Source organism: Haliotis rubra, unplaced genomic scaffold, assembly GCF_003918875.1.
Source record: "Haliotis rubra isolate DU_JTF1 unplaced genomic scaffold, ASM391887v1 Scf1434, whole genome shotgun sequence".
Taxonomy (NCBI): domain Eukaryota; kingdom Metazoa; phylum Mollusca; class Gastropoda; order Lepetellida; family Haliotidae; genus Haliotis; species Haliotis rubra.
The window spans coordinates 123,530-138,689 of NW_025765375.1; the positions used below are offsets into that span (position 1 = coordinate 123,530).

Consider the following 15,160-nt stretch of genomic DNA (forward strand, 5'->3'; position numbering starts at 1 on the left):
TAAAGGAGAATATCTAGAGGCTGTGGTACCTGCAGACATAAGCATCCTGTTTCTGGGATGCTTATGACGGGATGGTGAGCCGCTGTTTCAATGTAGCTTATTAATCCTTATAAACCTGTACATGTCTGTACGTTTTCAACATGACGATAGTTTCTACAAGTGCAGTATAACATAATAACGACATAATCCTTCCCATAAGCATACAGTGACCTCCCCGTGAAGATGCGTCTTATAATCCATCTTCAGCAACCCATGCCTGTCGTAAGAGGTGACTAAAGGATTCGGTGGTAATGCTTCCTAACACATACCAACATATACAAATTGCGTATGTCGATGCTCATAACGTCAATCACTGGATTGTCCGATCCAAAGGCTATAGTTTACAGACCGACGTCATACAGCTTAATGTTTCTGATTGCAGCGTCAAAGACTACACAAGCAACCATTACTATTGTGTGATTCCGATTATAAAGGGCATGGGTTTACGAATCTTTATCAACAGCGTCGTTACATCTCCATCACCAAGATTTATAAGGTAACTTCTACCAACTGATATTTGCTATTGAGAATTTCAATAAGTAAGAGCGACTTTTACTCCAGGTATTCATAGAGATTACAGAATGTCGTCTTTGTTGGTTTTATGTCTGCAAAAGATTTAGGATTATTCGGGTGTAGTGGGAATTTATGCATCAATGTTTGCCTACCGTGGACTAACCCGACAGTATGCTGAACATGTGTCGGTTTTATTCTTTATTTACCTGACAGCGGATGTCATGATATTAATTCAACTTAGTCTGTCGGAGTCACGTGATCAAAGAAATGCTGCGAGGCTGTCTGGCTGTAAATGAATGCCATGACGGTTCACCTTGTATGACCTGTTGCCTTGACAATATGGACACCATAAATCTGAGTTTAATTATGCGCGTGGGACTACTTTAAACTTTAAAAAATTAAACGCCAACGCAGATGAGGAACCAATCTCGAGTATCCAGAGAAACAGATGCCACTGAGCGTTAAAAAATAAACATTGGAAATAATTGTGACTGGATCACTGGGAATCACTGATAACAGAAACAGGATAACATTGCCCTGACTAACATGTAGCAACTATCAATCACACAATCTGCACCAAATCCTTTGTTGCCTTGCGAAGGCGGCGCCTATGAACGAACCAGATAATCCAGTGATGGACCTAAAATCTACTTACGCGATAGCGCATTTACTGATTTTGTTGACACAAAACAAACTATATGTTAATTTTACATTAAGGTTGCCAAGTGCACAGTGTCCGCAGCTTTGGAGTTCAGAAGATCGTTAAAGAAAGATATGATCTTGTATCACAGTTGAAGCCTTCATTTAACATAAACGTCTTTTGCATGAGAATCGGCACGTGTTCGACTAGTGGACTTAACAGTCAGCTGATGTCATGCGGTGAGGGGATAATGAACTGATCGTAACTTCTGTCTTGGGATAAAAGATACAACCATGACAACTGAATTGTTATGGGAATATGTTGTATAATTCATGAAGCGTGATCACAGAACAGCATCGTGTTTTGTTGCCTGTTTCTGGACAAAGCCAGTCATCCATGTGGCAGCTGAGGTTACCACGATATTCAACACCAGAACCGTCGTCAATTATTCATGTCATCAACACATGGCACTAAAGGCCAAACAAGCTCATTTTGTGTTCCTGAATATTGTCAGCACGACTTTGTTGTAGCCGTCATTCACATTTACAACTGGAGTTTCTGTTTTATCGATCACTCGATGGTCTTGGTTGCTACAGGACACTGTCGTATGTCAGGTGTTCTGCTGTGCGGTATCAGGTTGTAAATACTTACTTTGTTGTAGCCGTCATTCCCATCTACAACTGGATTTTCCGTTTTATCGATCACTCGATGGTCTTGGTTGCTACAGGACACTGTCGTATGTCAGGTGTTCTGCTGTGTGGTATCAGGTTGTAAATACTTACTTTGTTGTAGCCGTCATTCCCATTTACAACTGGATTTTCTGTTTTATCGATCACTCGATGGTCTTGCTTGCTACAGGACACTGTCGTATGTCAGGTGTTCTGCTGTGCGGTATCAGGTTGTAAATACTTACTTTGTTGTAGCCGTCATTCACATTTACAACTGGAGTTTCTGTTTTATCGATCACTCGATGGTCTTGCTTGCTACAGGACACTGTCGTATGTCAGGTGTTCTTCTGTGCGGTATCAGGTTGTAAATACTTACTTTGTTGTAGCCGTCATTCCCATTTACAACTGGATTTTCTGTTTTATCGATCACTCGATGGTCTTGCTTGCTACAGGACAATGTCGTATGTCAGGTGTTCTGCTGTGTGGTATCAGGTTGTAATTACTTACTTTTTAAGGCAAGTTGCGTGGAAGGCTGGTGCTAACGGGAACACAGGACACCCTCACACATTTCATTCCGAACACCTGGTGTCTCTACTGATTTTGTTAATTCAATCAATACTAATGAGTGAGTGATTATGGTTTTACGCCGATTTTAGCAGTATTCCAGCAATATCATGGTGGAGGACACCAGAAATGGGCTTCACACATGTACCCAAGGGGGGATCGAACCCCGGCCTTTGGCGTTACGAGCGAACGCTTTATCCACTAGGCTACCCCACTGCCCCAATATTAATGAATCTGTTTCTGATGATAGCCACGACTCGGTATTCTTTTCACAGTGACGCTTAGTATCTACATATTGTGTAAACTGGCACAGCAATCAGATGGCAAAAATAGGTACAAAGGTGTTCAGTAGACCAAGTGAATAACACTGTGAAAAAGTATGACTGGGAAGTTGTAAATTATTGATGAAGCATCACTATGACAACCTAGTGTTGTTTATATCGCATTGTTAAGCAGACTATTCATATAGCAGATGTTAATATGAGTTTGAATTTCTGTATTAGGTTCAAGCGTTGCCAAGGGAAAATCTAATGCAGATTGGAACAACACACGCAAGATGAAATTAGAGTCGACTTTCGGAACTGTAAATGAAAATTACCATACGCTGTAGTGGTACTGAATTGATGTTTGAGGAATAGTTCTATAAGTCCGTAACTAGCCTATTCATTGTATAAGTATAGTTGTACAGATATTATAAACATACATTAACATTAACTTACGACTATCTTAGCTCTAAGAGAGCTTCGAAAATCTAGGCCATGAAGTTCAGAGGAAGTGTTTGGGGGTGAAATAGAAGTGGAGGTGTGTGTGTATATGTATGGTGTGTAGCGTGTGTACATGGAGTGTATAGGAAGTGATGTGTGCACGTGTGAGTTTATATGTTGTGTAATGTGTGTATATATTGGTGTTTGGTGTGTGAGTGTATACCTGGTTGTGTGTGTACGTGTGAGTTTATATGTTGTGTAATGTCTGTACATGGTGTGTGGTTAGTGTGAGTCAATATAGTGAGTCATGTGTGTATATATTGGTGTTTGATGTGTGAGTGTATACCTGGTTGTGTGTGTACGTGTGAGTGTATATGTTGTGAAGTGTATATAGTGTCTGATGTGTGTTTGTGAGTGAATAAGGTGTGTATGTGTTGGTGTGTGTATACCGCGTGGTGTGTGTACGTACATATTTTGTGTATGTATGTGTTTGAAGTGTAAATTTTGTGTGTGGCGTGTGTTTGTGAGTGAATAAGGCGTGAGAGTTAATGTGGTGTGTATGTGTGTATCCGACGTGAGGGGTGTACGTGTGAGTGTATATGTTGAGTAGTGTGTTCCGGTGTATATGATGTGTGGTGAGTGCGTGCGTGTGTGCGTGCGTGCGTGCGTGTGTAATTTACTCTGCTCCACCCTGCTATCCCCCCCCTGGTTTAGTCTTAGCTTTACCCCATTAATGTGACTGACGGTGGGGTAGCCTAGTGGTTAAAGCGTTCGCTCGTCACGCCGAATGCCCGGGTTCGATTCCCCACATGGGTACAATGTGTATTGTATCCGCGATATTGCTGGAATATTGATAAAAGTGGCGTAAAACCATACTCACTCACTCACTTATCCTTTAATGTCAAACAGGCTTCACATCATTTAACGTGTTTCAGCATGAAGCTTCCCGGGAAATGAACCACAGACCTTGTGTTCACTCTATCCACTACCCCACCACAGGGTACATTACAGCACAATTTCGCAGCAGCTTATGTAAACCATGATCCTGCTTAAATCAAACAAACAGCGTCCAGGATGCACCTCTGGTGACTTCAAATCCTAGGTAACGATACGTGAACCATTGTCTATTCCAAATGATACTTGCTTGGATTTACTCCAACGTATGACGCGATGTAAGTCGCGTACTGTTCTGAAATCCAACTCTCTCGCCCAATGAACAAAGATTTAAGGGTAGAATTAATAATGTAAGTTCCGTGCATCTTAACATCATAACACGAAACACAAATGCTCCTCAACTACGAGTGAATTTATTATTCATATACCCTTGTCATTTTTGTTTATAGAAATTGTACACGTGTCTCTACCACGAGCTTCAATGGAGATATCAAATCAGTTCCACTACTGGTAGAACGACGTCATGGATGACGTCATTTTCATTTTTTGATCCCTGCGCAAGTAATGAGAAGAATGCAACAATTGCAGCAATTGCCAAATGAACATTACTGAAAAATATTTCAACAATTTGATGAAAAATACCTGCCTGCATACACTCTTCTGACACATATCATAGAGGCTTCCATCTCCTGGAGGTTGATAGTCAATCGTTTCTGAAAAGAGTAGCGGGTGAGCGAGTGAGTATGGTTTTGCGGCACTTTTAGCAACCAGAAAACGGCTTTCCACATTGTACCCATGTGGGGAATCGAACTCGTTTCTTCAGCGCTTTAACCACTAGGCTACCCCTGAAAGAATAAGCAATAAAGCGACAAAACGGTTTCCATAACTATAGGAAACGCAGATTCAACTGCACAATGCGGAGTGTGTAACAACCGTGCAGTTAGGAATCAGTAGCACATAGTGATGAAGCAACGTAAAGATAAACGATATCGTGCCAAAATACATAAAGCGGTGTAATTAATTTCTTTCGCTCTAGAAACAGGATCGTGGGAAGAAGAGATCAATAAAGATTCAATTACAATGTAATAACCACCCGTCCATTAACCCCTCAATCCTTGACAGGAATCGCAGATGATTATCAGGATGTAGAAGTCTGAAGACGCTGATATTTATCTACAACTCTTGACCCCGGCTCGGAAGGTAATTGAATACTACTAGAAATGATTCTTGCTGTACAAAACCCTACCACATGAACAAATGACAAACAATTCTGTAATGACAGACAGTTCGTTTCTTTTAATCGTGTTACCCAGCCATAAATCGCGAAATGCAAGCATTAACTACACTATGTGATTGTTGGTTCAACTGACTAAACTGACATACTATTTGACACCAGACAAAATAACTAAGGTTATTGGCACTTATCTGTACATATTGCTGAACGCATTTACGAAGAAAGAGAAAATTGGATTTGATTGAAACATTTTGCACTTTATCTAAACGTTAAAGTTTGCAGACAGTCGACGAAGATTACAAAAGCTAGGACCAACACATACCCGTGCTACCGTATCAAATACAACACCATGAAACAACCATTCTTGTTCATTTTTTGTAGAATCAAACATGGGTAAATACTTTCGTTTTCCCCACAGGATATTTCGTTTAATGTGTAGACTGACTGACTGACTGAGTTTGGTTTTATGCCGCTTTTAGCAATATTCCAGCAACATCACGGCGGGGGACACCAGAAATGGGCTTCACACATTGTACCCATGTGGGGAATCGAACCCGGGTCTTCGGCGTGACGAGCCAACGCTTTAACCATTAGGCTACCCCACCGCCCTTAATGTGTAGACACTGAACAAAGTGATATATTATGTATGGTGACACATATACTGCTCATGAACAGCTTCATTTTAAGTCATTTTTCTGACACAAGCCACTCCTTGCTGAGTATATAGTCGACGCGAGCTGTGTGGTCTATCGCCAATGGTAGAGTCCATCTCCAGGGAGGTCCACACTTGGAGGAACACAGATATCGGTCATACAATATATAGTAGGGAGAATGTCACTGGGACTCGGTGCGTGAGGGTGAAACTGTCTCAGAGGCATGTAACACCACAGGCAATCTGTTGCGCTCGCTTCCCGAGAACACATACCACCTTTAACGGCGGCAACAATGCAGGCTCTCTGAGCATACGGACAGAGGGAGAATCGATGTCGAGGAGCGGCTGCAGCAAAGAGCATTGCGGGACATACCTATAGTGTTGGACGGTGTCGGAGCAGTGTGCAGTTGATGCATGAATCTGGAGGCGACCACAGTGGTGTTTGGTGGCAGCGGTTGGAATGTCCCGTTCTACAGACACGCGACAGAGCCGAGAGGATCGTTCGATATTCCCCTGCTGAGATAAAGGCACCGGAAACAACTCGTTAGTCGGTGCGATAGTATTTATTTTTTGAGATTCCGAGATAGCTGCTTCTTGTTGCACAGAGGTGAGACATGTGTCTGGGTGTGTGTGTGGTTAGGCTGATGAAGGTGATCCAGCTGTGGGATTAGCTTGTGAGACGTTATGTCTCAAGGCTGTGTATTAGGTACAGAATTGCTGGTAAGTTGGCTTCTGATGGTGTTGTGTCAATGAGGACCATCACATTCTACACTGTGTGTCACTGTGACAAGAACAGATAACAAGAACTATGGCCAAGCTCTGTAGGTTTGTTAAGCTTAATGACCGGCTGAATGCTCAGGTCTTCACGTTCGTCTTGCCTGGTAGGATCGTCCGGGAATTTACGCCAGACTGTTACGCGAAAGACTTTGTGTATGGCTTTCAAAAATGGAGTGTTAGTTTTGTTCGAAGTGACCGTCACATCGGAGTGTTTCTGAAGCTGCTGACGACTTCTCAGGGCATGAAATGTCGCCTTGATTTCACGGTCACTATACTCAACAGGGACCATTTCACCAAGAATGAACATTTCATTGAAAAGAGCTGCGAGTATACCACCGAGAATAATGTGTTCGGCAGGAAAACTTTCATTGAGATTGACGAACTTGTACAAAGAAATTTTATTCAAGAGACCGGAGATGTCATGTTTGAGCTGGAAATGCGAAATGCAGTTTGTCAGTTTGAATGCTTCATGAAAATTCCGAAGGACAACCATGCGTCTAGACAAGGATATAGCGACAGATTAGAGTCAACCTACTACTCATTCGGTCTGTTTGACTGGAGCGTGTCCTTATTTCCTGACAGTAGTTCCATCGAAGCCGATGGAAGTATTGCGGTTCAACTGCAAAGACATACGAGTTTTGACCACTTGTGTAGTCTTAAGTACAGGGTCATTCTGGGAGAAGAAGGGACGTTTGATTCTCGGGAACTGGTTCAAATCCTGGATACGTCTGGTATGGGCGAACCGTTCACAGTTGGTGCCTCCATGTTAAGGCTGGCTCAGGGAAGGTCCACCTTGCGTGTGAAGGTGGAGATGATCTCAGTGGTGTCGGTGAGTGAGGTCAATGTCCATGCCTTAAACAGAAATCGAAGTCGTGCCCACCTCTACGACCGGGACAAACAGGCCTGGATGCTGGAGGCGGACACGAGTGGGAAGTACCTCACTTTTAAACTGTATTACACTGATATTTCCCACGTGCCCCGGAAGTTCAGCCGCTATGTAGCCTGGCACGTGAGGATCTTGACAAAGTCTCAGTCCAAGCCCCTAACCGCTCTGGACGGTCCGTTTGGCAAGTACTTCGTGCAGCAGGACCTAGATGAGGGCTTTCAAATGCGAACAGACATCCCTGTGGACGAGGTGAGTAAGCCTTGATTAATCACATCCAATAACCGACAAAACGATTAAAACAGACTTCGGACCCAATAGTGTGACCGTGCTGTTCTATAACATACATGCACAACAATCCTGATCTATCCCCTGATAACCACTGCCGGGAAGATCTGGCTTCGACCTTGTCTTCAGGAACCAACGCTTGTCTTAAGAGGCGACTCGCGAGATCGGAGGATAAGGATCGCAAGCATGGTTGGTCGTATCGATGCTCATGTTGTCAATCACTGGATTGCCTAGAACGAACTTGAGTTGTCCCAGACAACAATTGCCATGCAACTAAAATAGTACTGAGTACGAAGTTAAACAACAAAACAAGCTGAACAAACTACATACAGATTGTTGATACTGCAGATTATATTGGTGTTTCTTCTTAGTAGAGGCGAACATGTTTTAGGGACCGTTACGCAGAAAGCCAGGAACATGGATATAGTGACACAAAAAAGGGCGGTGGGGTAGCCTAATGGTTAAAGCGTTCGTTCGTCAGGCCGAAAACCCGGGTTCGAATCCCCATATGGGCACAATGTGTGAAGCCCATTTCTGGTGTCCACCGCCGTGATGTTGCTGGAATATTGCTAAAAGCGGCGCAAAACCCAACTCAGTCAGTCAGTCAGTGACACAAAAAGAGGTGTTCGTTCGGACCCTGTTTTGAGAATCAAACAGCTGTCTCCATACTACCACTGCATTATTCATGTGGGGCAAACACATATCCAAGTCATAAATACCTTCATGTACAGGTTTGATAAAGAACAACATTTTCTGTTAGTTTCCCATGTTATCTAATGTCCGTTTAAAGTACTAGAAACAAGCATATATAATCTTTGGGTATCGAACCGCCAACAGTTTGCTCTCCAGGCAGACGCTCTATCTACTCCACCAAGGGAATCTTTTTCTTAAGGAATTGGGATGTATATGCGCGCATGTTTCAGTTTGGAATCAACAAATGAACTAATTTAAACTCGGAGTGTGTGCCTGACTGAATGCGCTTCATCCACTAGCACCCTGCTGTGTAATACAATGGAACGTCCTTGGTTATGCCTGCATTGCTCCCCAGGTAATTGAGTTGATAATGCATACACGGAATAGAGGCTATGGATTTGCAATAACATTACATCACATCATGCAGCGAACCCGGCAGTGACGGTCTATTTCCTTCTTTTCCTTATCAGCGAAGTGTGTATGGTCTATACAATGTGTGTGTCGAATGAAGGACGACTTGATTGATTTCACACAATCCCACGCTACTATCCTCTACTGCTGGCGAATGATTGTCTGCAGTGACTGATTGGGGAATATTTTTTTTCAACAGCTGGAGCGTATATACAGAACAGTGCGTTCTCGATAGCCATTTAATGTTGATAACATTCTTGCTTACTGCAGTGGTTGATCATGGTTATAAATGTATTACATTATTTGTGAAGATAGACCCTGGTGTTATGTGTTTTGCAAAATATATTCAAACTGACATTGTGAGCTATGCAAATCCTCAGTTATTCATGAATGACTGCGTAAGTGATGTTGGCATACGGAGAGACATTTGTTAAGCGTGAAATGAAGTCTAATAAGTTGCAGAACCCGTGTCAACAAGTATAGACTTCAGCCTAATGCTGTTATGTGAATAGTCCTCTGTGCAGCTTGAGTGGTCTCAGCACGGAATTAATGGAGTGTTCATTGTGAAACAGGGAGGTCATCTATCAGAGGCCATTTAGCAACGGAGGCAATCGGTACTGAGGTATGATACAGTATCGAGGCTGATGGTCCTATACTACTAATTCTACGATAAAAGAACATTGGAGGTAGCCAGGTGGTTAGAGCTTTCACTCGTGTCACCAAGGCCCTGGTTCTATTCCTATTACAGGTGTCCCCCGCTGTGACATTGCTGGAATATATGTTTAATGCTGCCTATACCTTAACTCAATATTACTCAAAGCAGATCAGCTGCAGGCATTGTGACGACTAAGGTATCAGTCCTCAAATGATCATGTAATACTATGTTCAAGATCCTGTGTTGAGTAGTTCATTAGGAGATGGTGACAGGATTGCTGTTCGTTGACGCATTGACCAATATGATTTTGCGTATTGTTTAATCGACACACCTTTTCATCTCGTGGATAGTAGGTCGTTCAACGCCTGACAGAAATGCAATATATTTACAACAAAAAAATCTTTATTATCAGTTTGATGAAGTTGGTTTCCTGTATGGGATTATTGTTGATGGACTGTAATGACAAGGTCTCATATTCTACCCACTACATTACCAATGTTATTCACAATGTGTGGACTTCGAACATGATATTTCATGGCTAAGACAGGACTGTTCGTGTTGTGTGATGCAAAACGCTGAATGTGCAGAATATACTATCGGGTCATGTCCCGTCTGATTAAGCTGAATGTGCACAATAAATAGTTGGCATGGAACTATATGACATAGGCAATATGCTGAATATGCAGAATATATTATCAACAAGTATCTGTATGACATACGTGCATAGCGCGCTGAGTGTGAAATATATTATCTTTATGGCTCTTTGTGAAATACAGGCATTATACTGAACGTGCAAAATATGACTGTTATTGTTAGGAATCTGTATGACATAATGGCAACATATGGACAAAGTCGTGTATTGTCGATACAGCTATATTATGGCTACGGTCTGTGTGGCATACAGATATTGTGCTGAATATGTAGAATATAACGACGGCAAGCGTCTGTCTGACATACTGATAATATGGTGAATATGTACAATATAATGACGACAAGCGCCTGTCTGACGTACTGATAATATTGTGAATATGTACAATATAATGACGGCAAGGGCCTGTATGACATACTGATAATATGCTGAATATGTAGAATATAACGACGGCAACGGCCTGTGTAACATACTGATAATATGATAAATATGTAGAATATTATGACGGCAAGGGCCTGTGTGACATACTGATAATATGGTGAATATATTGAATATAATGACGGCAAGGTTTTGTCTGACATACTGATAATATGCTGAATATGTAGAATATAATGACGCTAGGTTTTGTGTGACATACAGACATTATGCTGAATATGTAGAATATAACGACGGCAAGGTTCTGTCTGACATACTGATAATATGCTGAATATGTAGAATATAATGACGCAAGGTTTTGTGTGACATACAGACATTATGCTGAATATGTAGAATATAACGACGGCAAGGTTCTGTCTGACATACTGATAATATGCTGAATATGTAGAATATAGTGACGCAAGGTTTTGTGTGACATACTGATAATATGCTGAATATGTAACATTCATATTTTGTGTAAGGCTTTGCGTAGCACACAGAAGATGTGCTGAGTAAGTAGAATTTATTCACGGCGATGATATGTTAATTCCTTGCGTCTTTCAAGTCAATACTGGTACATCAGCTAAATGTCAGCTATAATTCAATTTACATTCATGTGATCTTCATGCATGACCTCCAGTAATTTGATACTCAAATCGACTTCAACACAAACAGTTAATATTTGTTGTCGTACTAAAATGAAAACGGTGTGTCTAAACAGATAGTGTTGCACATTTTCCCGTGTGGAATCCGTTTCTCGCGTCAAGCATTGTATGGACGCTGCCGTGCCCATCATATTATATACAATAATACAACAATAATACAAGGTATTGCTCACACGCTCTAGCCGCCCATGGGAGTCCTCCCTCCAATGGAACTCTCCCTCCCATTTGTGCTCTTGCAATCGATACCAGCACATTGTTATATTTGATGCCACGAAATACGAAAATGTCTGTATTCGGTTTTCTATATCATGTCAAGTATGTAATAAATATCTTCAATACCGTTGAGTAATAATTAGTTGTCAAGTATTGCAAGAGTGACATCAATGCATGAGTTATGGGTGATTGTAATGGTTCTATCGGTCGTCAGATGTAGAATGTTACCAAAGATGATTTGACAGATGGGATAATCAGACTCGTGAAGTGTGTAGGATAAATGACTGACCCAAACACATCTTGTTAGCAGGGACGGATTTTTGAAACCATTGTACTGAATGTTAAATGTGATTGAAACTCTGGATGACTTCGGCCAGAGCCGAAGCCAAGGGAATGTAAAGTCATCCATCCAGATGCACTTGGGTGACAGACCCTCATCCTATCTTCTGTGCCGAGTAGTTGTCGGAATAAATCATGTTCCTTAAATCCAGATAATGAGTTTGTGGAAACCTGGAGTTCTATTTAATACCCCCTATTTGCTCCTTTCTGTGCCGACCCGTGAAGATCCGGGTTAGAATTGATCTTCAGTAACCCATGCTTGTCGTAAGAGGCGACTAACGGGTCGGGTGGTCAGGGTCACTTACTTGGTTGACACATGTCATTGTATCCCGATTGCGTAGATCGATGCTCATGCTGTTGATCACATGATTGTCTGGTCCAGACTCGATTATTTACAGACCGCCGTCATAAAGCTGGAATATTGCTGAGTGCGGCGTAAAACTAAACTCATTTACTTGTTTCTGTGCCGATAACCATCATACAGGTCCTGGGCTCCGTTGTTCAAAACAACCTTATCTCTAAGATTACAACCTTAGAACTTTACTAAGGTTAACCTCCCGTTGTACGAAACAACCTTAACTAAGGTTAACCTTAAGTTAAGGTTTATAACTAAGGTTGGTCCGACCAAACCTTAGCGTCTCTAAGTTTGGGTAGGGAATTTGGCGCCTGCTTTTATTTCATACAAGGAGATCGAGAGAAGTTTGAGGAAGCAGAGAGTCTACAGAGACAGGACGAGTCAACTGGACACGCTGAATGATTTCTCGCTACCGTTTGTCTCGTGGAGTCCGAGTTAAGGTTGCCCTAAGATTGTTTTGTGCAACGGGCGTAGCGTTTTCTTAGGGTGATCGTAACTCTAACCTTAGTGTTTAAGGTTGACCTTAGCTAAGGTTGTTTTGAACAACGAAACCCTGATCAGTTTGTAAACGCGAGCAGCATTGGAAACAGTTTCACTCCTTGAGTAGTTCAGTTAAATAATCTCTGCAGCTACTCAAGGTGAGATATATTTATGAACGCAAACAATATACATTTGCTTATACGAGAGGAACATACCAGTTCATATTGCTATCAGTGCTATATATAATACTGTTATAAATATCACGTCGTTGCATTCTGTATGTGTCAGCGATAAGAGTGAGTGAGTGAGTGAGTTTGGTTTTACGCCGCTTTTAGCAATATTCCAGCAACATCACGGCGGGGGACACCAGAAATGGGCTTCACACATTGTACCCAAGTGGGGAATCGAACCCGTGTCTTCGGCGTGACGAGCCAACGCTTTAACTACAAGGCTACCCCACCGCCCCGTCAGCGATAAGAGTGTAATTTGATATCAATGCGTGGCTGGTGAAGGTTCTGCGTGACATACTGATAACATGGTGGATATGCAACATTTATATTGTAATATGATATATTGGTTGCAACGATCACCGACAAATTTAATAGATATATAGCTGAGAGTCTAATGTGTAACTGTGGCTACCATACTGAAGACAATCTACATTATTTCTTTGTCTGCCTTGATCAGACACGATTGGTATTACTTTGTTAAAGGCTTTGATTTAAAATCTGTTCTTTACGGACATTCCAGCTCAAACTTATAAACGAACACAGAAATCTTGAAATCAGTGCACAGCAGGGTTTCTGCTTTTGTAAAATACTAAGATATGAAACATATAACTCCATAATTTTGCAAAGATGCAAAGATATGAAACATGATTACATAACTGTGCCATATACCTTTTAATATACTGCCATAAGTTTGATTGATACACGACATTAATACTGCTATGTTGATTACACTTGCCAACAACACTCAAATGATTTAGGAGATAAACATACTGTGTTTGGAAATTAGATGAATGATAGGCCGAATTGATAGTCTCTAACTTAATCATTTGAAACCTCACGCTACGCGTTCGGCTTCATTAGATGAATGTTAGATCGAATGAATAGTCTCTAAATTTCATTTGAAGCCGAACGCGTAGTGTGAGGATTTATATTATAATATGTGCCCAGAATATATGGAATTTATTCACACCGTTAACACAGCGTCCTAAAAGTCTATGCATTTAAACACTATACATGTATACGTGTGATGAAAGTTACAAATTGGCGGCCAACGCTTGAAATGGACATTATACTTCACCAGAAAACGTTCTGCTTTAAGTTCGTGATGTCTCGGATGATGGTTATGACCTTATTCTGAAACCCATAGGTTGCCATTGTCTGAAAGTAAGTGAGTAAGTGAGTTTGGATTTACACCGCTTTTCCAGGAATATCACGGCGGGATACTCCAGAAATAGGCTTCACACGTTGTGTCCATGTAGGGAATCGACCCCGGGTCTTCGACGTGACGAGCGAACACCTTAACTACTAGGCTACCAAACTACCCGCGCCTTTGTCTGAAAGTGGTTTCGACTCGAATTGTTATTTAATCCTTGAGAGATATCGGTTTAATATTTGGTAAAGAGAACTAGTCATCCCGAAATATAATATTTAATATCTTACATCAACGACAGAAACATTCTTGGGTTGATAAACCTGATTTGCAGTAAATATTTGATTGTCCCTAATGGAGATGGACACTCACATCATGTCTTAACACGTTGATCTGTATAACAGAATAAAAAAGATTCTGTATTTGGTGTATTGGATACGTGTGTGACGGCAACTTCTGCATCACAGAACCGGTAGTCAGTATCCTGTCTTCTTTCAAATATTGACACGGCTTTTGTATAAAACATTGTCTATAATGGGCCGTTGTAGACATATCAAAATTGGATGACGTCTCTGGAAAAATTTGTCATGTTACTTTCATGTACAAATACTGTCTTCCTTGTGTAAACCGTTCGCGATATATCGTGAATATTTGAAGACGTGCAGCGGAAGAATGCTGGACTGGCGTGGAGGTTGCTTGGCAACCAGACGTTCTGTGTGCTCATACTTGCGAGGCACCGCCATCGTGGCAAATTTGATTGCATGATTTCACAGAGCGGAATTGATGAAGAAACAAAAACACTGCAGTCGCCACTGAACGGAGATGAAGCCATTCACCACTGTTTAACACATTGTGTTTTCTGCCAGTGTATCTCCAGAATGACAAATTGTACAACTGAGAGTAGGCATGGGGTATCATTGTAACAACTGACTTTAAATCTTGGAATGAGATCAGTGCATCATATATGAGAAACATGTTTGTTGATCGTTTAACGCCGCGCTCAGCAATACTCCAGCTATACGACGGTATGGGAAACATAGGTTTTGGTAA

The 15,160-nt window shown here is 41.5% G+C and overlaps 1 protein-coding gene across 1 annotated transcript in view; it reads left to right on the top strand.

Moving 5' to 3' along the window:
- Nucleotides 1-6,004: 6,004 nt before the first annotated feature.
- Nucleotides 6,005-15,160, top strand: part of LOC124269279 — a 38,781-nt gene continuing 29,625 nt past the window's right edge. The window contains exon 1 of the mRNA XM_046704285.1: nt 6,005-7,820. Coding sequence (XP_046560241.1) covers nt 6,717-7,820 — 1,104 coding nt within the window. The 5' untranslated portion in view covers nt 6,005-6,716. The remainder of the gene's footprint in view (nt 7,821-15,160) is intronic.